The sequence below is a fragment of the Lagenorhynchus albirostris genome, chromosome 20, assembly GCF_949774975.1.
Source record: "Lagenorhynchus albirostris chromosome 20, mLagAlb1.1, whole genome shotgun sequence".
NCBI classification, from domain to species: domain Eukaryota; kingdom Metazoa; phylum Chordata; class Mammalia; order Artiodactyla; family Delphinidae; genus Lagenorhynchus; species Lagenorhynchus albirostris.
The window spans coordinates 30,729,193-30,756,337 of record NC_083114.1 but is presented as its reverse complement, the minus strand read 5'-3'; the positions used below and the strand labels follow the sequence as shown (position 1 = coordinate 30,756,337).

The window sequence follows — 27,145 nt, the reverse complement described above, 5'->3', positions numbered from 1 at the left end:
ACAACCTTAATGTCCATTGACAACAAAATCAATTAATAACTATATTCATACATCAAAAATAAATTATCTATAGCATTGCACAATAATATGGTTGTGCAATCTAAATGTAGATTGAAAGAAGCTAAAAACAAAAGAATATATAATGTATGATTCTATTTATAGAGTTCAAAAGTGAGCAAAATAAACCATAGCATTTAGGGGTGCATACTTAGAGGGCAAAGCAAAAAAAAAAGCAAGCAGATCAGTAGTTACTGGGTTTTTGTTTGTTTTTTAATTAATTATTTAATTTTTGGCCGCATTGGGTCTTCATTGCTGCTTACGGGCTTTCTCTAGTTGCGGCAAGCTGGGGCTACTCTTCCTTGCCGTACGCAGACTTCTCATTGTGGTGGGCTCTAGGCGTGTGGGCTTCAGTAGTTGTGAGCTCAGTAGTTGTGGCTCGCGGGCTCTAGAGCACAGGCTCAGTAGTTGTGGCACACAAGCTTAGTTGCTCCACAGCATGTGAGATCTTCCCAGGCCAGGGCTTGAACCCGTGTGCCCTGAGTTGGCGGGTGGATTCTTAACCACTGCGCCACCAGGGAAGTCCTTCATAGTTACTTCTTAAGGAAAGGTATTAAGATAAGGGAGGGACACAGGCAGGATTTCTAGGCACTTAAAATGTCCCTTTTTTGGTGTTTATATGAGTGTTTTATGATTTAATTTATATATTTATATTTTATGCACTTTTCTGTATGTGTAATATTTCTAGTAAAAAAATGTTAAAGAAGAGAAAGACCAAAGGCTCAGTCTCAAAATAAACACTGAAAGCATATGATCAGCAACAATTTAATGAGGCCATAGCAGTTACAGGATTCTCAAATGGGTACAGTATAAAACCTGTCATAAAATTAGTAAGAGATGTAAGACAGAACACACTTCAATACTGGTACAACGGTAATAGCAGCTTTACAAATGTTTATCTATAGGATTTCTATAGTTTTTTTTTTAAATGAACCTTTATCTCACAAGAATGATCAAATCATTTAAAATAAATTGATACAGTACACAGTGGTTTATTAATATTATAAACATTATAAATGTCCCAGAAAATATTTACAAATACTCACTGGCTTTATTCTCAGTGATTATTCCCTTTAATTTCACTTAATATAAACATAGTAGCAGGTTTAAAAAAATTATTAGAAACAGACATTTTTTTAATATAAATTTATTTTTGGCTGCATTGGGTCTTCGTTGCTGTGCACAGGCTTTCTCTAGTTGTGGCGAGTGGGGGCTACTCTTCATTGCACTGCGTGGCTTCTCGCTGCGGAGCACGGGCTCTAGGCACGCGGGCTTCAGTAGTTGTGGCTCGCGGGCTCTAGAGCGCAGGCTCAGTAGTTGTGGCACATGGGCTTAGTTGCTCCGTGGCATGTGGGATCTTCCCGGACCAGGGCTCGAACCCGTGACCCTTGCATTGGCAGGCGGATTCTTAACCACTGAACCACCAGGGAATCCCAGAAACAGATATATTTCTTAACTTCCATTATCTGTTTAATTTGCATCCATAAATGTAAATATAAATGTGGGTCTCATGAAAAAAAGAACACTGTCCCCACGTCTGCCTTCCAGTTTGGTGACTTTCCACAACACTGTATTTGGCATCTCAAAGCTATATTTTTCTGAGGAAATATAGGCATTTTGGGGAAATTGCTAAAATATCTTTCTAGCCTGAGATAACCAGGGGATATTTCAGAGATATCATCTTATGTAGCTGTTTCCTGTTGGGCTAGAAAGTTCAGTGAAAAACTGCCACTCCTTGTTTCCCCTCCATGAGGAGCTGCTATCCTTATTCTTGGAACTGCAGCAGAAGTTATCAGCATCAAAGCTGATCCTGTGCCTTCAGAGTCACACTTACCCTAATGAGAGCTCCTCTTCTTCCATATTTATCGCATCAGTGATTAGGGGTCCTGGCTGAAGCTAGAGTAGTGTCTACTGCTAAGTAGACATGTCTGACAAACTGGGGGCTCCCAGAAATTGGCAACTTTGTAGAAGACTGACTGATAGGGTTGCCAAATAAAATATAGGATGTTCAGTTGAATTTGAATTTCAGATAAACAACGAATAATTTTTTAGTATAAATATGTCCTATGCAATATTGGGGACATATTTAAACTTCAAAAAATTATTCATTGTTTAATGGGACATATTTATACTTAAAAGTTATTTGTTGTTTATCTGAAATTAGACTTTGATGGGGTGTCATGTGTTTATATTTGCTAAATCTGTCAACCCTGTACTGTCAGGAAAAAGCAAAATCCAGTGAGGTGCGCATGATCACTGTTATTGAATCAATAGGTGGCTGAGGACAGGGAATCAGATCTCACAGTGAACCTGCTATGGACTTCAGAGAATCCTTGGTGGGGCACTGTGGAAAACACAAGGTTCCTGTTGAGGTCTTCATGAAATTTATATTTAGCGTCATGAATGTGGATAGCAGATATCAAAGTGAGGAATATCTCAGACTTCAGTAAGCCAAATATAACTACCTACCTAAGATGCTAGAAATGATATTCTAATTTTTTAAAAAACCATTTATTTATTGTTTTGGTTACACTGGGTCTTAGTTGCAGCAGGCAGGCTCCTTAGCTGTGGCTCCAGGGCTCCTTAGTCGCAGCTTGCCAGCTCCTTAGTTACAGCATGTAGGCTCCTTAGTTGCAGTATGCAAACTCTCAGTTGCAGCATGTATGCAGGATCTAGTTCCCTGACCAGGGATTGAACCCAGGCCCCCTGCATTGGGAGAGCGGAGTCCCATCCACTGCACCACCAGGGAAGTCCCATGATATTCTAATTTTTAAGGTCACACTGGAGTTTTTGTTTCAAATTCTTTTGGAACAGTTAGGTTTGAATGGGGGATGGTTTTACTTCTTAATTGATTATAGGGAACAGAAATAAAATCTAGAGGGTCTGTTTTTTATGGTTAAGTTTGTAGCACTTAATGAATGCATGAACTTTACAGGCTGAAATACTTTGCTTTTCAATTACCTGAGACTACCCAAGATGAATGGGCACCAGGTTATTTTCTTAATGTCATAACTGCACCTATAGAGTAAAAATTAGAGTTATCCAGTTAAACTTGAATAACCTCCCCAACCTAAATTTGGTAATTCCAGGATAAACATCACTTTGGGGATTGCATTTTCCCATCTGTTCTATTATTGATCATGTAAACTAGAAAATATCCTAATACTTGCTTTATACTACAGTATGTATGGGCTCCATACATATTTTAATTCTTCGAATGAATGATATATTAATATAATTATTTATACATACTACATTAAAAAAAGGATTGGGATAATATTATCTGTATATTTTATGGATCATCGTATGGAGTCAGGCAGAGGTGGCATCATTTTGTTCATCAAAGCTGCTTGTAGAAAGTGGCAGAGTTTGAGTTGGGCTTCTAGGGTGAGCCAGCTATGAAAAAAAACAAAGGTCCCAAGTATAATATGAATGATGTTCTTGTGGCCAGCACAGCTCTTCTTCTTCCTCACTAACAAAACCCAGATTTTATGCAAGGCAGCAATGCATCTGGTTTCTAAAAACCACTTTTTCCCAGCTTCCCTGATATTATCAGAAGTTCCTGGATATCCCCTGTTTAAAGAGGTGAAGAGCAGCTTAGCTAGCACACCCTTTTGCCCTTTGCCCTTCTTATCTTGCCTACAGTGTGGACGTGAGGCTTCAGGAAGTGTTGATATTCTGCACCGTAAGGATAAAAGCCACATATTAAGGATGGAAGAGAGGTGATTACATGGGCAAGCTGCTGTACCCGTTATGCACTGCCTATTTCCCAAGGCAATATGCAGAAAAGAAAAATAAGGCCTTATTTGGTTAAGTCATTATAGTCAGATTTCTATTACGAGTAGGCAAACGCAAAGCCTAACTAATACAGTTGCTTCAGAATTAAACGAAAAAGGAAGTCTAAGGAGTGGGAAAAGTCATTCCATGTCTAATAACAGTTTTTACTAGATATCTTCTAGTAAGTGGATTTTGAGGAGCACAACATATGGCATAGGTCTTATGTGTGATTTTTGATGTCATTGCTCAATATATGGGTTTATCGTTCATTATATTTTTAATTGTTTCCACATTACGCAACCCACTATAGTAGTTATGGGGTAGGGCAGGGACAAAAAGGATCCTAGAGCTAAACAAAGAAAGGAAGTGAGGGTTCTTCCCTCTGCCCATCACAATTTGTGGTATTACCAAGGATCTGGGGGTGGACTCCTATTGGATGCTCCAAAAGGAGGAAAGAGGAATCCAGTCACACCTCCAAAGAAGGTCATATAGTGCCCAGGAGGACCAAGTTGATCGGCAAGAGGGAAACAAAGCTGTCCTGCAAAAGGCACTGATTCTCTCTTTTTTAAACGGTAGTTGATTTACAATGTTGTATTAGTTTCAGGTGTACAGCTTCAGATTCTTTTCCACTATAGGTTATTACAAGATAGTGAATATAGTTCCCTGAACTATACAGTAAATCCTTGTTGTTTACCTATTTTATATATAGTAGTGTGTATCTGTTAATCCCATGCTCCCAATTTATCCCTCCCCCACCCCCCCTTTGGTAACTGTAAGTTTATTTTCTATGTCTGTGAGTCTATTTCAGTTTTGTAAATAAGTTCATTTGCATTATTTTTTTTAGATTCCATATAAGTGATATATAATATTTGTCTTTCTCTGCCTAACTTCACTTAGTATGACAATCTCTAGGTCCATCTGTGTTGCTGCAAATGGCAGTATTTCATTCCTTCTTATGACTGAGTACTATTCCATTGTGTCTGTGTGTTTGCGTGTGTGTGTTTGCGTGTGTGTGTGTGTACCACATCTTCTTTATCCATTCATCTGTTGATGGACATTTAGGTTGCTTCCATGTCTTGGCTATTTATAAATAGTCCTGCTATGAACATTGGTGTACATATATCTCTTTTAATTAGAGTTTTTGTCTTTTCTGGATATATGCCCAGTAGTGGGATTGCTGGATAATATGGTAACTCTATTTTTAGTTTTTTAAGTAATCTCCATCCTGTTTTCCATAGTGGCTACACCAATTTACATTTCCACCGACAGTGTAGGAGTGTTCCCTTTTACCCACACCCTCTCTAGCATTTATTATTTGTAGACTTTTTGATGATGGCCATTCTGACCAGTGCATTTCTCCAATAATTAGCAATGTGGAGCATCTTTTCATGTTCCTGTTGCCCATCTGTATGTCTTCTTTGGAGAAATGTCTATTTAGGTCTTCTGCCCATTTTTTTGGATTGGGTTGTTTGTTTTTCTTGTTATTGAGTTGCATGAGCTGTCTGTATATTTTGGAAATTAAGCCCTTGTCAGTCACATTGTTTGCAAATATTTTCTCCCAGTCTGTATGTTGCCTTTTTTTTTTTTTTTAAAAATTCAGGTTGTATTCTGCTGTCTTTTTTGTTTTTTTAAGATTTTTTTGATGTGGACCATTTTTAAAGTCTTTATTGAATTTGTTACATTATTGCTTCTGTTTTATGTTTTGGTTTTTTGGTCTAGAGGCATGTGGGATCTTAGCTCCCTGACCAGGAATCGAACCCACACCCCCTGCATTGGTCGGTGAAGTATTAACCACTGTACTGCCAGGGAAGTCCCTGTAGGCTGTCTTTTTGTTTTGTTTATGGTTTCCTTTGCTGTGTATAAGCTTATAAGTTTGATTAGTTGTCATTTGTTTATTTTTGCTTTTATTTCTTTTGCAAAAGGCACTGATTCTTAACAAGGGGATGAAGGAAGGGAGGACAGTGCTGGGGTGGGAAGAGTGTCTGCAGTGGAGTTTGTGGTGTGTCTCTTGGCCCAGAGGGAGGTGGAAATATAAGCTTCATAGCCAAAGAGGCCAGCAGCCCTGTGCCCCAGCACTCTAGCAGGGGTGGTGGAAGGATGGCTCCTTCTCACAGATCTGATGATAGAGGTGATCAGGGAGATGAGACAAATAGGGTTTGGAAGAAATCACACAAGGGCCAGCTGATGCACTGGATTTTGGTGTATGGGTCATACATGTAGATGACAAAGAAGAAAGCTGGCAAGACCTTTTCTTATCAGCTCTGCATGATCTGACTCCTATCCCCATCTCTATTCCTATCTTTCTGTTACAGCCACACCGGCCACTTTTCAATTCCTCAGATAGACTGTGATCCCTCCCACCATGAGACCCTTGCACCTGCTGTTCTTTTTCCCTAGAGCTCTCCTTCCTGACATCCAAGGTGGGCTCACTCCACAGGTACCCTCTCCAGTTAATGCCTATTCATCTTTCAAGTCTTACCTCATTCCTCCCTAAGGGAATCTTTCCTAGATCATCCAGGCTAGATCAAGTTCCCCCCAAAAGAATCTTGTTCCTTTCCTTCACAGAAGTTACTTCAGTGCAAAATTATACAAATTGTGATCATATGATTAATATCTACTTTCCCCACTAGACCGAAAGATCCAAGACAGCAGATCTGTGTCTGTTTTTGCTTACCACTATACCCCTGGTACTCCAGCACAGTGCCTGGCATATAGGAAGTGCTTAATAAATACTTATTAATGAAATTAATAAAGCAGACATTCATTGCTAAAGTAGAGATGATAATCCTAGCTATCTCATACAATTTCTTGAAGCCTAAATATGGAAGTGCTTTATAAAGCATAAGGAACTGTTTTAAAATTACTATTATTAAGAAAGATGCTTTAGATTATGATTCTAAATAAATACATTTGAAGAAAAGGATCCAAAGTCTTTTTTTCCCTAAAGGCTTACCTGAAACTTTCTCTTCAAGGCCTGGGTCATTACTGGGGTCAGCCCAGTTCCTGTTTCCATATTTTCTTTATTGGTAAGTGGGGTTCCACCTGGGCTCCTGCAAAGGTATTGAAAATATTAGGAGCTGTGTTTTATGCTGAATTTTCAAATGAATTTAGAAAGCATAAAGAAAGGAGAGTGGATTACCTCTCTACATCGACTTTTCTGAGTAGTTTTCGCAGATCTAACTGGCTTTTACCAGGAGTACTGATAAAATACAGAAACAAAAGTTAGAGCTTGCCAGATTTTATAATTTTTCCAAAGCAAAGCAGTCATTTCTATAGGCAACATCCTAGAAAGTAGTTTGTTGCATTTGTTACATTTATTACATTTAAAAATAGCAGTAGATGCAGATAGGAGCATAAAGTGATATAGTGATTCTAATAAGTAATAGTTTTTGACTCAGTAATTACACATGTAAGAATCCATCTTAGGGCAAAACTCAGCTATGCATACAGATGATGGACAAGGATGTTTATTGAAGAGTTATAGAAAAAAAAAATCACAAACAACCTAAATGTCTCAAAACAGGATTTTTATCTATGAAATTCACATATTAAAAAACTGCATCTATTGAAGAAGTCAAAATGATGGTTTAAACTAATTTTTAATGAGATATGGGAAAGTTCATGACATATTAATGGGAAAATCCATATCTGTATGTATAATGATTATACACAGGTACACACATAAACATATCATATTTCATTGATTCCAAAACATAAACATATCATGTTTCATTAATTCCAAGAAAACTAGTTTTCTTATTTTATTATTTCTGAAATTGTGCTGCTTTGAAAATTCCTGATAATATTTCCCCCCCAAATCTGTTATTAAATCAATGGTGTATTTTGTAATAAACAGCATCATGAAATGGAAATAATAGAGTATATGTCCAGAGAAAGACTAGAATGATAAACAACAGTATGTTAACAGTATGTGGCTATCTCCAATGATAGGATTATTTGCATGATTTTTGTTTTCTTCTTGAAACGTTTCTGTAGATTTCAATTTTCAATGATCACATGTAACTTTTAAAGTTAGAAATAAGCAAAAAATCATTATTTTAAGTAGCAGTAGAGTGTAGTACTGTGTATTTCCTTACATTAAGACATTTGTAACTCGAGTTGATAACACTTTGGACTTCGGTTTCAGGGAAACGCACCGCAGGTCAGAGACAGTAACTAGTGGATTCTGTGCCTTTGGTGATGGTACAAGCTTTAATCACAAAATGAGACACTATTAAAAACACATTTAAAAATAGCATTCAAAATGTAAACATACTAAAACAATAAATATTTGAGTGCTGAATATGTGTAAGATATATCTATTCAATTTTTATTCCAAAGCTTCAAAGTATATCTCTACCTCTTCAAACTAATGGTTGGTAGATAAAACTGCCTAATTAAATAATTTGGGGATTTACCTATTTTGTTGAGGAGATCCAAAATTACTCAAGAAAAAAAAAATCAAATACTTACCTCAGAATGGTTTCTATATTTAAGACTTATGCTTATTTTCCATTAAGGGACAACCAGGTTAAAAGCCGAAAGACCACATGTTTGGTCAATGACATCTTACCTTCCTCCTTTCATCAAAACTCTGTGTCTTCTTTAATTTCACAGTCAGTAGATCTTTAACTGTTATATGCATGGGTACATTTTTTTTTAATGGTCCAGCCTTAAAATACATGGAGAGGTTAGAATTCAAATTGGAACCAGGACATCTAGTCAAATGCAAATCCAAATCTAATTTTTAAAGACTCTTTAAAAATTAACTTAAAAATTAACTCTTATTTCCCCTAGGAGCCTATCAAATTCTTTCCATTCAACCAAGAACAATTCTGTTTTCAGTATCCATGGATGCTAAGGCTATTGAAAAGTATTCACCAAAATGTAAGGCTTTGATAGTAAGAGATGGACTAGTTCCTTGTAACTATGCATCTTCCTTAGGAGTCATTGTAATAGGACAGGAGATGAAGGAGTTCCTTAAATCAAAGTGAAATTTTGGGGACTTCCCTGGTGGCTCAGTGGTTAAGAATCCACCTGCCAATGCAGGGGACATGGGTTCGAGCCCTGGTTCGGGAAGATCTCACATGCCATGGAGCAACGAAACCCGTGCGCCACAACTTCTGAGCCTGCGCTCTAGAGCCCGCGAGCCACAACTACTAAACCCGTGCGCCACAACTACTGAAGCCCGCGCGCCTAGAGCCCGTGCTGCGCAACAAGAGAAGCCACTGCAATGAGAAGCCCGTGCACCGCAACAAAGAGTAGCCCCCGCTCGCCACAACTAGAGGGAGCCCGCGCGCGGTAACGAAGACCCAACGTAGCCAAAAATAAAAATAAGTTAATTAATTTAAAAAAATTTTTTAAAGAGCAAGTTAAAAAAAAAAAAACAAAGTGAAGTTTTGCCTGATCTCCCTAAAAGGATGACTCAGTTCCCATAGAGGAAGGACGTATATTCAAAGAGGTATATATTAGGGCAAATATAACAATAGGCTCTGCATTTAATTCAGCCATTTTCAACCAAATATATCTGTAGTGAAAATTCAGCAGATTTTTAAATAGGGCAGGGCCAATCTTAGTGATTCACAAATACTCTGGTCCCCTTGGAAGATAAGTAACTCTAATGGAGACTGGTTCTCCAGCCTAATGGCATTATACTTTAGGATCCACAAATTCTTTTTATTCTGACTTCACTCACTAAGCTATCTTTGTTTTTAATTTGGTTTCCCAGAGAGATTTCCATTTTTGTAAAGAATCCAACAGGAATCTCCCACCTTGCTGGATTTCATTCATTTATCCTTGAAAAAAAATCACTTTCATTTCCAAATCCCACTTTCGTGATCTCTCAGAGGACTGTGTCTTTTTGTTTGTTTGTTTGTTTTTTTTTTTTGCTGTACGCGGGCCTCTCACTGTTGTGGCCTCTCCCGTTGTGGAGCACAGGCTCCGGACGCGCAGGCTCAGCGGCCATGGCTCACGGGCCCAGCCGCTCCGCGGCATGTGGGATCTTCCCGGACCGGGGCACGAACCCGTGTCCCCTGCATCGGCAGGCAGACTCTCAACCACTGCGCCACCAGGGAAGCCCAGGACTGTGTCTTTAAAAACAATAATTGACATAATTAAGATATGGAAACAGAACAAAATGCAGCCCTTCCTGTCAAAGCCCTTAGCCCAGCCTTAAAAGGACACCTGGCTGTACTCCTTCATTACACACTGACCAAAACACACCTTTACTAGATTGTTTTTTACCTGATGTGCCTTAGTGAGATCAGATTTTCTGAGCAGCAAAGGTGCTGTCAGTGGTGGAGGCGGAGGGAGCGGGGGCGGAGGGGGCGGGGGCGGGGGCGGGGGCGGAGGATGACGACTGGCTGGCTGTGGCAGTGAGGTGGGCAGTACAGCCTCGGAGTCTCCAGGGGTGGTTAGAGCACATGCAGGCACATTTGTAAGTTTACCACGCATGTGACACATCTGACCACAGCTTGGACAGGAAGAATTTTCTGAGACGGCCTGGAAGAAAACGTTACAGTTGGCAACTGAAGAACAGGTTTATTTGGTTCTTATGGTTGAGAGTCATCAAAACCATACCTACCATGTATTGAATGCTTTCTCAGTATACCATATGCTCCGTAATATTTTCTCATTTATCACAAGCTCATTCATTCATTCATATATTTGTTTTGTGTGTGCTATATGCCAGGCACTGTGGGTACAATATGAGCCCTGTCTGTCACCTCATCGAGCTGACGGTCCGGCGAGGAAGACAAGACATTAAACATACACAAAACACATTCAAAACAAACCAAAATGATACTTCAATAAGAGCCATGAAGTGTGCTGTGAGCATGAATAGTCAGAGGTCTGGGGAGTGATATTTAGCCATGATCTCAAAGATGAATTTAGCTTTAGCAGGTGAAGAAGGGAGAGAAAAACTGGGGGAAGAGTTCCTGGCAGAGGGAAAAACAATGCAACCAAGAATATAGTATGTTCAAGGAGCTGATAAAAAAGTTCAAGGGCCTGGAACATGACTGTTATGGGCTGAATTGTCCTCCCCCATTACAACTCATATATTGAACCCTCAACCCCCAGTACCTCAGAATGTGATTGTATTTGGAGATAGGGCCTTTAAAGAAGTGATTAAATTAAAAGGAGCCATTAGGGTGGGCTCTAATCCAATGTGACTGGTGTCCTTATATAAAGACGAAACTTGAACAAACAGGAGACACCAGGGATGCACGTGCACAGAGAAAAGACAATCTGAGGACATAGAAGGCAAGTCGAGGAGAAAGTCATTAGAAGAAGCCAACCCTACCAACACCTTGAGCCTAGACTTCTGGCCTCCAAAATTGTGAGAAAATAAATTTTTATTGTATAAGTCACCCAGTCTGTGCTACTTTGTCATGGCAGCCCTAGCAGATGAATACAACAACCCTAAGAAGTAAGGGGGCATACTACAGGCTGCTGTAACAAAGTATCACAAACTTGGTGGCTTAAAACAAAATTCATTCTCTCACAGTCCTGGAGGTTAGAAGACTGAAATCAAGGTGTCAGTAGGACTGCACTCCCTATGAAGGCTCCAGGGAAGAATCTGTTTCTTGTCTCTTCCAGCTTCTGGAATCTACTGGCATCCTTTGGTTTGAGGCCCCATGACTCCACTCTCTGCCTCTGTGGTCCCACTGCTTCTCCTCTTCTCTGTATGTTCTACTCTGCGTGTCTTTTATAAGGACACTTGTCACTGGATTGAGGGTCCACCCAGATAATAAAGTATGATCTCCTCACCTCAAAATCCTTAACTCAATTATGTATCTGCAAAGACCCTTTTCCCAAAAAAGGTAATATTTACAGGTTCCAGGGATTAGGACTTGGACATGTCTTTTGGGGGGCCATCATTCAGCTCACTACAGATGGCATCTTCCCACTTTATAGATGAAGAAACTGAGGTCCAGGTTGTGAAGTCCAGGTAATGAGGTGATTTGCCTTTCCTCCTCTGGTTAGCTCATCTTGAGGCACAAATTCTGGAAGTAGGGGTGTAATCCCAGAAGTGTCTCTCCAAACCAATGAGCACAATGTTTATTCTTTAGGTTTTAGACACTGAGAATAGGGGTCCTGCTTAGGGGAGTTCGGAGAGAGTGGATATTTATAGTTTTTTCCTGCCTACATCAGTCAAGAAAATAGAAACCACCCTGAGTATTTAGAAGAGGGGACATGTAATATAGTGAGTTGGTTATACTGCTGATGGAAGAGCTGAGAAGCATGCAGGGGACAGTGAGGCATCCCAGAGATTAGCAACGGCATAAAGCCATGAACACCCTGACACTGCATGGCCAAAGAGAAGGACAGTATAACCAGATCTCTGGAGCTGGGTTAACCCAGAGAATCTAGAAACATGGTTGACTTACCTAGTGGGAGCTGGAGTTAGGGAGGCAACAACTACAATTGCTGGAGAAATTGCCCAACACAGAGAACAAAGGGGAAAAATACCCCATCCTCTCTCTCCTTCTAATCTCTCATCAGTGTCTCCCATTAGTCCAGCACACCAGGAGCCAGATGACATGGAGCTTGGGAAATGTAGCCTGCAGGGGTGAGCCCCCCTCCAGCAGAGCCTCTGAAGTTTAAGGACTAGACCTGAGAGCAGACATGCCCAGAACTAGCACTAGCCTGTAGCCACTCCTCCTTCTAGTAAAAGCACACTGGGGTTCCAATGGGGGACAACCCCTTCCCTCCTTACCTAATTCTGGATTTGTTTTTCATTTGATAATACTAACCTTCAATGCTTCCTGGAGCTTGTGTAATTCACTTTCCAAAATGCGAAACCGTTGTTTTAGACTATGAAGTTCTTGGTGGCAGAAACGGGATGGAAAGATGGTGTCTTTCAATACTTCCAAACTCTGAAATTAAAAAATAATCAAGCCTGAATCCAATGAGCAATATGATAAGGACAAGAAAGTGGTTTGATGTATGTTTTATAGAAGTGAAGGCAATAACAAGGACCTACTGTATAGCACAGGAAACTATATTCAATATCTTATAATAATTTATAATGGAAAATACTATGAAAATATGTGCGTATGTGTGTGTGTAACTGAATCACTTTGCAGTATACCTGAAACTAACACATTGTAAATCAACTATATTTCAATTAAAAAATTTTTTTTATTGAAAAAAAACTTGGGCTTCCCTGGTGGCACAGTGGTTGAGAGTCTGCCTGCCGATGCAGGGGACACGGGTTCGTGCCCCGGTCCGGGAAGATCCCACATGTCGCGGAGTGGCTGGGCCCGTGAGCGATGACCGCTGAGCCTGCGCTCCGCAATGGGAGAGGCCACAACAGTGAGAGGCCTGCGTACAGCCAAAAAAAAAAAAAAAAAATTGAGGGCAGACATGACCACAAAATTTCATCTCATCTGAGTTTAGCCTGAGTGTCTGCTGACCTGAGCACACACACACATGAACACACACACCCAGTATGCAGAAAAACCGAAATGCTGAAAATATGTATGTCAAACCCATACCCAGGCCATGCAGTTCTGAAACCAGTTGTATATAGACCATACTCTATTTGTCCAAAGCTTTACTGCATCTTTAAAATTGGGAAATTTGAAGTTCCAGGACGGTCTTAGCCAGCTTCTGCTAAGGGGTGTATCTGTTGAAGGAATAACCACTCTGTAGGAAAAACAAAACCAAACAAAGCAAAAACTCCTAAGTTGGAATTAGAATTAACTCCTAAGTCTAATTAAATAACAAGCTAGTTTTATAGTATGACTCAGGAGCAGAGACTATCTAAAGCCAAATTCTTCATTTACTTCTAGAATTCCCAGATTAACTTATGCAACAAATATTTATTGAGTAAATAAATAGTAATAAATAAAACAACATATTAAACAAATAGGTATCTGAGATTTAGTAATGAACAAAATAGATAAAAATCCTGCCCTTATAGAATTTACAGTTTCATGGAGGAAAGGTAAAAATAACTAAATGAATAATATATGTGGGTTGTTAGGTAGTGAACAAATGCTAAGGAGCAAAAGATAAAGCAAGAGAGGGAATGTGAAACGTTGGGTGGAGGTGAAAATTTAGATAGGGTAGCAAGGGAATGTCTCACCGAAAAGGTGACTTTTGAGAACAAACGTCAAGGAAGTGAAGAAACTAGCAGAGCAAATATTGGGGATAAGAGCATTCCTGGCAAGAGCAATAGTAAGTGCAAAGGCCCTGAGGTGGGAGTTTGTCTGAGGTGTTTGAGGAATAGCAAGGAGGCCAGATGACTAGGGTGGAAAGATTGAAGGAAGAGGATTAACAGATAATGTGAGTCAGACCATAAAGGTCTTGTTGGTCATACAAAGGATTTTCATTTTTACTCTGATAGAGGAAGACCTTGGAGAATTTAAGCAGAGGAGCAATATGAAATGATTTTAACAGGCTCACTTTGGCTGTTATGTTGAAATACACTGCAGAGGCAGCAAGGGCAGAGCAGGAAGACCAGTTAGAAGGCTTTTGCAACATTCGGGAGAGAGAGGAGTCAAGGATGGTATCATGGTTACTGCTTTTTGAGGGTCTGTTTGTTTTAAATTTTTTTCTGTAAAGAGACCTTTAACAAAAAATGTATAAATATGTTATTGTGAAACCTACTGCCTTAGAGTTCTTAGATTTTAGAGTCTCTTTTAATAACACATTTAAGCCCTGAGTCCCAGAGAATAAATGATCAAACTTTACCAAAATAAAGATTTAAGTTTTAGTCATATACACCTCTTTCATCACTTAGTTACCAGGTTTATACAATTAAATCGACTAGGAAAGTAGAAAATAGTTACTGTGCACCTCAAACACAATTCCTTGTGATTTTTACTTCATTTGAACTCTTAAGCTATGATCGCTACATAAAATCAGGACGCTCAGTTAAAATTTAATTTCAGATAAAGAGTGAATAACTTTTTAGTATAAGTATGTTAGAAATGTTGCATGGGACAATACAAAAAACTCATTCATTGTTCATCTGAAATTCAAATTTAACTGGGTGTTCTGTATCTTTATTTGCTAAATCTGGTAACTTGTTCCTAAAATGATCAGATTTTTAATATTTTCTCTGTTCCATATTACGCCTTACCTTTCTGGTGAGGGTGGTGGAGCGGGAGGTGTAACTAGCTTAGACTGAAAGTGAGAGGCCTCTTTTCTTTTGAAAAATCTTTTCGCTTTGGCTTTTAGCTTTCTTCTTCGTTGCTTGAACTTGGGCATGGTTTCTGTAGAGAAAATTTGTTTTTACATTTTTTATTGAGGAATAATACATATACATAGAAAATACACAAGTTTTAACTACAGTTCAATGAATTATCAGAAAGTGAACACATCCTTGTAACCGCCACCTTGGTTAGGAAATAGGTCACCACCAGCAACCCAGAATCCCCTTGAGGCAGGAGATAGATGGGCCCCAGGCTGAGCAGCTGGAATCTGTCCCCTGTAGACAGATATTTCAAGATGAAGATAATGGCAGGAGCAAGAAGGAGATGAGTTCTGTTTGGATAAAAAGCTATAGAGACCACATATTTCTCATTCTTGAGGTCAAGGAGACCCCCAAGCGACACATGTGCAAAAAGGATCCTTGGGGAGGGGGAGCCAGACCATAATATGTTCTGCTAACTCCTCAGAGACCAAAGATGGAATCCATCTCGGCTAAAAGATGTGCATGCACACAGGGGAGGGCCCTGTACCAGACCAAACATGGACTCAAAGTCAGACAAAGCAAGATGATTGGCCAGAGGTAACCCAGAACTGCCCCCATATAAGTAACATAATCCACCCCAAAAGTGTGTGCCGCTCTCTCTCTTGCTCTCTGAGTTCACCCGTGCTTTCTCTGCATGTATCTTCTCTCCTAATAAGCATGTTACTTGCCTCACTACTTTTTGTCTCTTTGCTGAATTCTTTCTTCAAAGCAGACAAGCACCAGGGCAGTGCTGTGGTCAGGGTTCAATCCCTGGTCAGGGAACTGAGGTCCCACTTCAAGCCACCGCAGGCTGGAGCCACCTCACAGCCACCCAAGATCACCCTAAACTGGAGGAAAATTTAAACCCAGATTTAAACTATCTCTAGAGATACCTTGGCTTTGGCATTATATTACTCTCTAATTTTGTTTTTGTTTTGCTTGTTTTGCTTTTCTTCATTAAGTCAAGTGAATTTCCCTTTCTTTATAATGAAATCAAGCAGGACCTTTCAGGGCCTTCCCAGTACAAAAGCCCTTTTTGTTCCCTTTCTCTTGTTTGTAGAAAAAAGACTTCAGTCTCCTAAGCCTTCCTCAAGTTCCAAAGAGCAGACTCAAGCAGTTACTAATTAGAGAAGTGAGGGAATGCAGAAACAATGATAGGTTAAACAATAGTTCAGAGATAAAACAGAGTCACAGGACTCCTGGTTCCTCCTCAAGGGATATATATAATGATCTGATGCATATCTTTGTGTTGTCCTGCAGAATCTAAGACCACACCCCCCAGGTAAAAGATGGTTACCACATGCTGACCACCAGCACTTAGACCCCAGACTGGTTAGAACCATAAATGTTGATGATTAAGATTCCCCAGATATCACCCTGTTACCTTACCACCAACCAAAAAGTTGAAAGTCCGCCAGCTGATCAGGCATCCTATTACCCTCACCCCTAATGCTGCCTTTAAAAATCCTTGCCTGGGCTTCCCTGGTGGCTCAGTGGTTAAGAGTCCACGCTTCCACTGCAGGGGGTGTGGGTTCGATCCCTGTTCTGGGAACTCCCGCATGCTGTGTGATGCAGCCAAAAAAAATCCTTGCCTGAAAGCCATCTAGGACTTTGGCGCTTTTCAGCATCAGCTGCCCTTTCTCCTTGTTTGGTGCCCTGCAATAAACACTGTACTTTCCTTCACCACAACCTGGTGTCAGTTGATCAGCTTTGCTCTGAGTTGGGTAAGTGGACCTGAGTTTGGTTCGGTAACAATAACAGAGAAGATGGCTATAGTTGGGTTATGTCAGTTATTAAAAGGAAGTAAATTTCTTTGCTGGTAACATTTACTGAGATTCCAATGTACAAAGTTGAGTTGGTAGTGAAAGAAAAACAAAACTAACCATTTATATAATGCCCATTTACTTTTAGACACCTTCACATACATTTTTTCAGTGAACCTTCATTACCGTGCAAGGTATTTTTCCTGAGGAAGAGGATTTTTATTCCCATTTTTACATAAGAATAAATTGAGGCTTAGAAAGATGAGATGATTTATCCAATGTAATGCAATAAAGCATTAAGTCCAAAGACCACTTTCTTCCTAATATGCTGTGATGCAATAGTAGAATAGGTGATATACAACAACATAACAATTACCCCAAATCTAAGACATGGGTGTTTCAAAACATTTATTTTAAAGCACTTTTAAACACTAACTAGTATATTTAGATTTTAACCCAGAATCCTTTTCTGAAGAAAATTAAGTCAGAGCTGGTGTGATGTGAAGAAGTGCTTTTTGCCGGTTTCAGTTTTTGCTACCTGAGGAACAAAGATGTCCTTATTCAAGTAGCAGAACTAAAAATGGTCTCAAAGGCTGGGCCTCCTTCTCTTCAAACTTACATTTGAATAGGAACAATTGGTCTTTAAAATACACATTCATTCCACTTTTGTTCACCCTGTAACCCTCCAGCACTTGGTATGTAGCTTTATGCTTGCTCAGCTCTCAGATTCCAAGGGCTGAAGAACCTCCCCCAGCTCCAATGTGGATAGTAAAAACTAAGAAATGTTTTAGTTCCAAGAGCACTGGACTCGCAGAGGGCACCCTCCATGGCAATGGGTGACAGAACGTATGTCAACAACTGGTCTAGGAGTAAAGTTTCTTGATAGCATCTTATTTAACAAATTGCCAGACCTCAGATTAACAGCGTATTTCTTAACTCTTCTTACAGGCTTGGGAGACATACCCCAAGACACCTGATTTCACCTTTATTGCATCACTTTTCCTTTTTACTGAAATAATGAATAAAGGCTAAGTGGGGATTATTAAACACAAGGGATATCTACAGGATTAAAAAAAAACCCACAAAACAAAAATACTATGAATGAAGATATTTAGGAAAGCCTCAGGAAGCAACAAAAAACTTATGGTTGCTTGGAAAAGAAATTAAACCTCATCAAATCCATGGCCAAGACTACCTGTCAAGAAATGTCACTGGAAACCTCTATCCAAGGCCCAGAGTTCACTGGTTGGGATCCCCAGAATCTGAGATTTCCCCAGTAACCTCCCCTTCCTGTCTTCCATCTGCTCCTTCACAGCCCTCCCCCATTCTGTTCCTGTTCCCTCTCTCACCTGCCTTGATGTCTTTTGTTAGAGAGCAAACTGACACAGAGAACTGGCCTCCGGCCTCCCTTTTTCCTACATTCACCAATCAATCCCTCAGTTATGAAAACAGACTTTAGAAAGGAGCTGGATGTTCTGGTTAAACTCAGTGGATTGACTCTATACCTTAACCTCCACTCCAGTGGTGTGTTGGGATTAGCCCTGACTTTTACATTTTTAGGAAGTCTGTGAGCCAGTTGTTTAACAAATCTACCATTTAAATTAAGTTATATAAACTTACAATTAGGTAATTTATATTTTAAAAGATAATCAATACACAAAACTCACCACTCCCTAATGATCTTACTATTATGTATGCTCTTGAGGTTTTGGTTTGTTTTTTTTTTACCTGATTGTATCTATACAGTGAAAATGCTTTAGAATGGTGTATTATTGCTCATTTTTTCCCAACTGCACATTCAGTGACTTCATATTGGAAACTTGAAATTGCCCATGATGGGAGAATTTACACCACGGCTATTATAAAACACTACAAATTAAGGCTTGGTTTATTATTTTGTTGATTGTTAAGAAAGTGATGAAAAGAATGTTAATAGTGCAGATTAAACTTAAAAGTGTATCTTGTCTGTAGTTACATTGCGAATAGCACAAAAAAATTGAGGAGTATTATTCCAGTATTTGAAAATGATTATCTGATTCATCAGAGGTTGCTTACTGAAGTGAAGTTCCAAAATAAATCTTTGTGTTTTGCTTTTGTCTTACTTCACAGAGTAAATGAAAATATAAACCAACATTCATATCGGGACTAAGCTTGTTCATAAATTGCAACCACAGGTTGGTTACAAATAAAAGAAGTCTATAAAAATCAATAATAGCATTTTGTGAGAATCAATTGGCTATGAAATATATGAGTATTATATATTTTACCATTGCTTATAATAATTATGTTATATATCATAACACTATATAATATCAGTAATTTATAATAAAATTATGTATATATATTTATAAATATTTATTAGCACACCACTGGTGGAGCATCATGAAAACATCATGAAAAAGGCAGTAAAGGAATAAAAAAGGCATAAACCCACAGGACGAAGAATGGGAGTAGACCCTATAATAGATGATAGATGTGAACTAAATCATCTACAAGTAGTAGTAACTGACTTGGCAAAGCAGAGGAAAGCTGAGGCTTGCCTGCCTGGTAGGGAAGCCAACAGGAAGCAAGACCATTCCCAGAACTCTGAGAAGATTCGGGACTTGAAAGCACCTAGCTCCTTTGAAGGTTTGGGGTAGGGCTTAAATTGGATTGATTAAAAGTCTTTATAAGAATTGGATAGGCCTTTGACTTCTGCCCTCCCATCCTTACAGCCAGGCAGTGTCCTGGCTTTCATTTTATGGACAGGTTTATTCTCTGGAGAAGTTGAACCTAGAGGTGCTGAATTTGGGTCACCAAGCATAGCAGGGTCATGTCTCTGTCACTATACAGAAGATAGGGGATGATCCTAACTGAAAAGTGAGACTTTCAATCCCCTTCCTCAGCTCCGCTCCCAAAATACAGGCCACCAAGTTTTTTTTGTTTTTTTATTTTGGGCTGCGTTGGGTCTTCGTTGCTGCGCGCGGGCTTTCTCTAGTTGTGGCGAGTGGGGGCTCGCCACTTGTTGTGGTGCGCGGACTTCTTATTACAGTGGCTTCTCTTTGTTGTGGAGCACAGGCTCTAGCCGTGCAGGCTTCAGTAGTTGTGGCACATGGGCTTCAGTAGTTGTGGCTCACGGGTTCTAGGGCACAGGCTCAGTAGTTGTGGCGCAGGGGCTTAGTTGCTCCGCAGCATGTGGGATCCTACCAGACCAGGGTTTGATCCCGTGTCCCCTGCATTGGCAGGTGGATTCTTAACGACTGCGCCACCAGGGAAGTCCTACAGGCCACCAAGCTTAATTCTCAGCCTCAAACCCCCACATCTCTCATTCCTCCTGGAGGAGACTAGAAGATTCTTCTCCAGGGAAATTGACTGGCCCAAAAAAAAAAGACCTACAGATATTGACATTTGGGGTTCTAGCCAAAGTGGCCAAGTCCTTGATGATCAATTACCCACTGTGGTGCCCACAGGTTGACAATATCCACCTCCACTACTTTGAGCTGCCAATCAATTATCTTTTTTGTGTATTCCTTTGATAAATAACAGCCAAGGATCACCAATCATTTTAGGAAAAGTCTTTACCATGAAGAGCAGAGACCAAAATAAACAGGGAGAGAAAAAAAAGAAATGGATAAATTACCTAGAGTGTTTGATCATTCTGAGCAGAATTTGCTGTTTTTCTGTAAAGTTAGGGCCAAGTTACTGATAAGAGCTTGAAAAAGTAAGCATATTAAAAATGTCTGGGAGGGGGTGGGACTTCCCTGGTGGTCCAGTGGTGAAGAATCCGTCTTCCAATGCAGGGGATGCGGGTTCGATCCCTGGTCAGGGAACTAAGATCCCACATGCCGCGGGGCAACTAAGCCCACGCACCACTAGAGAGCCTGCCTGTTGCAACTACTGAACCCACGCCACAACTAGAGAGAAGCCTGTGTGCTGCAATGAAAGATACTGTGCGCCGCAACTGAGACCCAATGCAGACAAATAAATATTTTTAAACATTTGTGTTTAAAAATAATTAAATAAAAAAATAAAATATTAAGAAAAAAAAGTCTAGGAGGGGGAATTGCCTGGAGGTCCAGTGGTTAGGACCTGGTGCTTTCACTGCCATAGCCTGGGTTTGATCCCTGGCTGGGGAACTAAGAGTCCACAAGCTGCAGGGCGTGGCAAAAAAAAAAAAAAGTCTAGGAAAAAAGTTCTACAAGAAAAGAAGTGAAATCATAGTAATACTGTATGTTCAGCTGTTACACAATATTTTATAAAATATTTAATAAATATTTTATAGCATAAACACTGAATGTTTATTTAACTAAAAATTATGATATATTGGGAAGACAGAAGGAAAGAAGGCACGTGGCATGTGGGATCTTCCTGGACCAGGGATCGAACCCATGTCCCATGCACTGGCAGGCAGGTTCTTAACCACTGGACCACTAGGGAAGTCCAGAAATTATTTTTTAAATGAAAAAAAATCTGGGAACTAAATCATATTTTCTCCTCTTTCTTCTGTGTGTGTGTGTGTGGGGGGGGATGTCCTGGGCCCTGGGTCATTATTACTATTTAATAACCTTCTAATTCAATACAGTAATTGACACATGCAGAGAATTAAGAAAATATGTCAAATCTGTCAGGATAGAAAGATGCAGTCTGAGATAATTCCTAGATTAACGTTATATTAAAAAATAATCATAGCTCTTCCAAAAGTGAAAGATAATGAATTCCTACCTCAAACAGGACAGAGGACACAGCAAGCTAAGGTTTGTTCTATTATCACTGCTTTACAGTATCTAAAAGTACAGTATCTAAAAGCTTTAGATACTCTGCAGAGGATAACTGTCCAATTATAAAAAGAGTACAGAGCAATCTTTATCTAGGTGAGCCATGTAAAGTCCCCTTTCCAAAAGAGTAATGAGACATACAAATTCTTTTTGCTAGATTAGGTGGGATTCCAATTGCTAACACTAGACAGAAGCTCATTCTTTCATGATTACTCAAAGCATTTTTCCTATCTCTTAAATTGAAAAATATACTTCCTTTCTTTTTACTTGCCTTGTTTTGAAAAGAATCTAAGGCCAATTAAAAACAAAAACAAACCTGTACCACAACATTAAAAAAAAAAAAAGAAAAAGTGAGGAAATTAGAATACTCCATTATAGAATAGACTATACGGGCTTCCCTGGTGGTGCAGTGGTTGAGAATCTGCCTGCCAATGCAGGGGACACAGGTTCGAGCCCTGGTCTGGGAAGATCCCACATGCCACAGAGCAACTAGGCCCGTGAGCCACAACTACTGAGTCTGCGCATCTGGAGCGTGTGCTCTGCAACAAGAGAGGGCGCAATAGTGAGAGGCCCGCGCACCACGATGAAGAGTGGCCCCCGCTTGCTGCAACTAGAGAAAGCCCTTGCACAGAAACGAAGACCCAACACAGCCAAAAATAAATAAATAAATTAGAATAGACTATATTAAAATTATATATTATTCATAAACATGAATCAGAAATAATTCTCTGATTAATTCATCCTGTCCCTTCTCCTTACCATCCCTCCCCTTTCTGTCTTGTATCTTCAGTTGCCTTCACCATCTTTCCCTGGGCTCTCCCTAGTTTTCCATCTTTTTTTAATTTTTATTTTTTATTTTTTTTTATTTTTGGCCGCGTTGGGTCTTCATTGCTGTGCATGGGCTTTTTCTAGTTGCAGTGAGCGGGGGCTATTCTTCCTTGTGGTGCACGGGCTTCTCATTGCAGTGGCTTCTCTTGTTGCAGAGCACAGGCTCTAGGCACACAGGCTTCAGTAGTTGTGGCATGTGGGCTCAGTAGTTGTGACCTGCGGGCTCTAGAGTGCAGGCTCAGTAGTTGTGGCACATGGGCTTAGTTGCTCTGCGGCATGTGGGATTTGGACCAGGGCTCGAACTTGTGTCCCTTGCATCAGCAGGCGGATTCTTAACCACTGTGCCACCAGGGAAGCCCTGTCTTTTGATATAGTCTATTTTCCCCTACTCTTTTAATTTTGAAAAATTTCAAACCTTGAGAAAATTTATAAGAATAGTATAATTAACACTCATATATCATTTGCCTAGGTTCACCAACTGTTATCTGTTAATTATCTCTCTTCATAGGGGTATATATATATGTGTGTGCAATGTACAATATATATTATACATGATAATGTATAAAATATATAGCCACGTATTTATGTAATTTATATAATTTTTACATATCATATTACACAGACACACCCCTATACAGAAAGTTAACAGTTGGTGAATCTAGGTGCATGATATATGACTATTTATTATACTATTCCTGTAAATTTTCTCAAGGTTTGAAACTTTTCAAAGTAAAAAATATAATATATAATAAACGTACATAAATATAAAAAATACTTACACATGCATAAAAGTTTTTAGTTTTTGACTGAGCAGAGTTAGCTGCAGACATCATACTTCACTCCGAGATACTTTAGCTTCAGTTTCCTTACATGAACATGGACATTATTCTACAAAACCACAATCAGGAAATTTTACTTTTGAATATAGTCCATATTCAATTACTATTCAATAGCCTGAACAATATCCTTTACAGCTGCTTCCTTTCCCTCTCCACATTGCATTTATTTATTTATTTGTTTTTAAAGATTTAATTTTATTTATTTTTGGCTGCATTGGGTCTTCGTTGCTGCACGCGGGCTTTCTCTAATTGTGGTGAGCAGGGGGCTACTCTTCGTTCCACTGTGTGGACTTCTCCTTGTGGTGGTGTCTCTTGTTGCGTTGCACTGGCTCTAGGCATGCAGGCTTCAGTAGCTGTGGCTCATGTGCTCTAGAGCACAGGCACAGTAGTTGTGGCACAGGGGCTTAGTTGCTCTGCAGCATGTGGGATCTTCCTGGACCAGGAATCAAACCCATGTCCCCCGCACTGGCATGTGGATTTTTATCTACCACTCCACCAGGGAAGTCCCTCTCCACATTGCATTTAACTGTAGTATCTCTTCAGTCTCCTTTAATTTATAACAGTTCCTCAGCCTTTTTATATAAGTATTTGCCTTTCTTCATGTTTATATTCTTGAAGAATTCCAGCTAGTTGTTTTGGAAAATGTTCCTCAGTTTGGATTTGAGTGTTCCTCCAGTGATCTTCCTACCTTCAGTCCTTCTCCTTGCCAGTTTATTTTCTACAGTGTTCTGGAGTTAGTCTTTTTTTTTTAAATTATTTTTTAAATTGATGTATAGTTGATTTACAATGTTGTGTTAATCTCTGCTGTACAGCACAGTGATTCAGTTATACACATATATACATTCTTTTTCTTTTTAATATTCTTTTTCATTATGGTTTATCACAGGATATTGAATATAGTTCCCTGTGCTATACATTAGGATCTTGTTGTTTATCCATTCTAAATGTAATAGTTTGCATCTACCAACCCCAAACTCCCAGTCCATCACCCCCCCACCCCAACTCCCGCTCCACCACCCTTGGCAACCACAACTCTGTTCTCTATGTCTTTGAGTCTTGTTTCTGTTTTGTAGATAGGTTCATGTGTGCCATATTTTAGATTCCACATATAAGTGATATCATATGGTATTTGTCTTTCTCTTTCCGACTTACTTCACTTAGTATGATAATCTCTAGTTGCATCTGGAGTTAGTCTTTTAAAACAAAAATATGACCCTGATATTCCCTGTTTAAAAGCATTTGAAGGATACTTATCACCCACTGGATAAACCAAATTCCTTAACATACCTTTCAAAGTTTTTCACAATTTAGCTCTAACAGCCCTTTGCAGGCTCATCTCTTCTAATGATTAACAGTTTGTACTTCAGGCATACCAAACACCAGATACTTTCTATAGTGTTATCAGTCTTTCCCCCTGCTTGGGGTATCTTCCTTCAGGTCAATTTATGTAGCCTTCCAGATTCAGTTACTTATTTTTTTTGCCACGCCTTGCGACATGCAGGATCTTAGTCCCCCAGCCAGGGATTGAACCAGTGCCCTTGGCAAAGGAAGGGCAGAGTCTTAACCACTGGACTGCCAGGGAGGTCTCTCTTTGTCTTTTTTGGTGAGTGCTTATAATCCTCCAGGTACTATGGTAGGTGCTAGGATACAATATAGTCTCTGTCCTTATGGAATGTTTACTGGCTGATACGTCATCTCTTTTGTGCTTCTATAGCACTTTATACACACCCTTATTGTGACATTTATTATATTGCATTGTAATTTTTGTTTGCATGTTTGTCACCCCACTGGATTTGAGTTTTTCAAGGGTAGGATAAATTTTATTCATCTGTTTCCCCAGGACCTAGAGTATAGCAGGCATTAAATACCATTTCATTCAATAAATGAATGAAAGAATAGCAAGTGTTCTCTATTTTGATTAAGGAATATGCTTTAATACCATTCCAGAAAATCTCTTGGTGAGGGAGATTTTTAATTCTTCAAATCATACTGCACCTTCATATGGTTAAAGGATGGGTCCAAAACTATGTCCAGTAGGAAGATGCAATAAATAATAGAGTAAGAATTACACTCCTCTGCATGAGTTGGCACTGCTGCTTCTATTAAAACTCCACCCTGTGATACAAAAAAATGCTTTTGGTCAGGGGGTACTTACAAAGCTGTGGCAGCAACAGAAATTGAAACCAAGTCCTATGTCTAATTTATAATGAAAACTAATGCCCGGGTTTTTGTTCTTTTTCTTCTTCCTCTTTTGTTCCCTTTTGGCCTAGCCCATACCTGTTGGATCACGTTTGCATAATCAACAATAAGTAATGAAAGTCAGGTGCCTTAAGGCACAACTTTCAGATAAACATCACTGTTTATCTGCTGTTCTGAATTATCTTCCAGGGTAAGATGACCTTTATAGATTATGTTGACATAGATCCCGGGGGCCACAGACCACTGGACTAAAGACAGGGTAGACCGCAGATGACTAAGATGATTAACCTCAGCTCCTTTGTTCTTCCCTTTTAAAAACCCCTAACTCAGAGACCAAGTTGGAGTGACTTGTCTCCCACTTCCTCGCCTGGCTCCCTGCAATAAAATCTTTGCTGCAAGCTCCCGCTGTCAGTTTGGCTTTCTGCACTGCGGGCACAGGAGCCCTTTGTTCGGTTTAAAAACGACAATTGGATTTCTTTAATATTGTCCTAAAACACATTTTTATGGAAAAAATGTGTTTACACTCCCACAAACAGCTTTCTGTCAATTAATCACTTTCCATTACCAGTTCAACTGATTCCTCTTGAACATCCATAGGGCTATTGCTGGTACTTGCTTATATCTAAATTACATTTTATGTTGTGCAGCATTATTTTGTTAGCTCCTGTCTTGTTTCTCTAGAGATTGCGGTTCCCTAAAGCTTAATCCAGCACAGTAATAGTCACATAGAAAAAAGGACACACTTTTTAAACTGATACTCTCACAGAAAGTCGGACGATATTAAGACTATATTAAGGAACATAGTACTACTCCCTATCAAAAAGTGTATGTTCTCAAACTTAAAGTGCATAAGAATCACGGGGCGGGGGGAGGTCTTGTTAAAATGCATATTCTGATTCAGTAGGTCTGGGTGGAGCCAGATAATCTGTATTTTAAACAAGCAGCCAAGTAATGCCGATGCTGTTGGCCCGCGAACCACGTTTGGAACAGCAAATATGTAAAGGACTGTGCAAAAGGAAGGCGACTTTGCTCCAAAACATATTTTTGAAGAGGGTTAATTAAATAGAAGTATGATTAAAGTGGAGCCAGGCGGAGCACTTCTTACCCAGCCTTAAACCTCCTCTTTTCCGATCCGTCTCCCCTCCGAGTCCAGCGAAACTTCCCACCTCTGTAAACCGTAAGACCACAAGCAGCAACAGGCCCAGCTACGGAAGATGCGAGCCAAGGTAACGTAGAAAGATACCCCTGCACTTACTAGGCTAAGAGTCCGGGGATTCGATGGGGTCCCGGCAGTGGCCTCTCCCTCGCCATAAAGAAAAATTCAAAATTAAAACCTTATCGTGGAGGGACCAATCGTAGCCTTGGTCTTTCCACAATTCGCTCTGCGTGTAGTGTAGGATCACAGCTTGGCTTGTGATTGGCTGAGGTAGAGCCACACTCCGGCCAATCAGAGCTGAGGCGCTTCTTGTATGAATATGGAGGAAGGCGGGAGCGAAGTGGAGGGGAAGCTGGAGAGGAAAGGTGTGTCACGTCTTCTTTGCTGTTTCTGGAAGCTTTTGTGTAATTGGTTGGCTCTTCTTCCGATTACACCAATCGCAAGCTCTTCTCTGCTGAATTCTAACTGTGAAATTGAAAGTAGAGATGAGGGTGCAGCCAATGGAAAAAAAAAAGGGTACAGGAGCCAATCCTCCTGCGGCGTTTTGTGTCCTTGCCCAACAGGAAAAGGTGTTTCATGCGGAGGGG

General features: G+C 39.8%; 1 protein-coding gene across 2 annotated transcripts; it reads right to left on the bottom strand.

Moving 5' to 3' along the window:
* Positions 1-874: 874 nt before the first annotated feature.
* PRR11 (proline rich 11) lies at positions 875-26,793 on the bottom strand. 2 transcript variants are annotated; one of them, XM_060134464.1, is made up of 10 exons: positions 26,658-26,793; positions 14,927-15,059; positions 13,335-13,485; positions 12,591-12,713; positions 10,078-10,335; positions 8,408-8,506; positions 7,932-8,044; positions 6,974-7,033; positions 6,788-6,884; positions 875-3,453 (listed from the first exon to the last, which is right to left on the bottom strand). In XM_060134464.1, the coding sequence occupies exons 2-10, from the start codon at positions 15,052-15,054 to the stop codon at positions 3,370-3,372; spliced, it is 1,113 nt and encodes a 370-aa protein (XP_059990447.1). In that variant the 5' UTR covers positions 15,055-15,059; positions 26,658-26,793; the 3' UTR covers positions 875-3,369. The 2 variants fall into 2 exon arrangements, with proteins under 2 accessions (XP_059990447.1, XP_059990449.1); XM_060134466.1 differs by lacking the exon at positions 26,658-26,793 and adding an exon at positions 26,508-26,597.
* Positions 26,794-27,145: the final 352 nt, after the last annotated feature.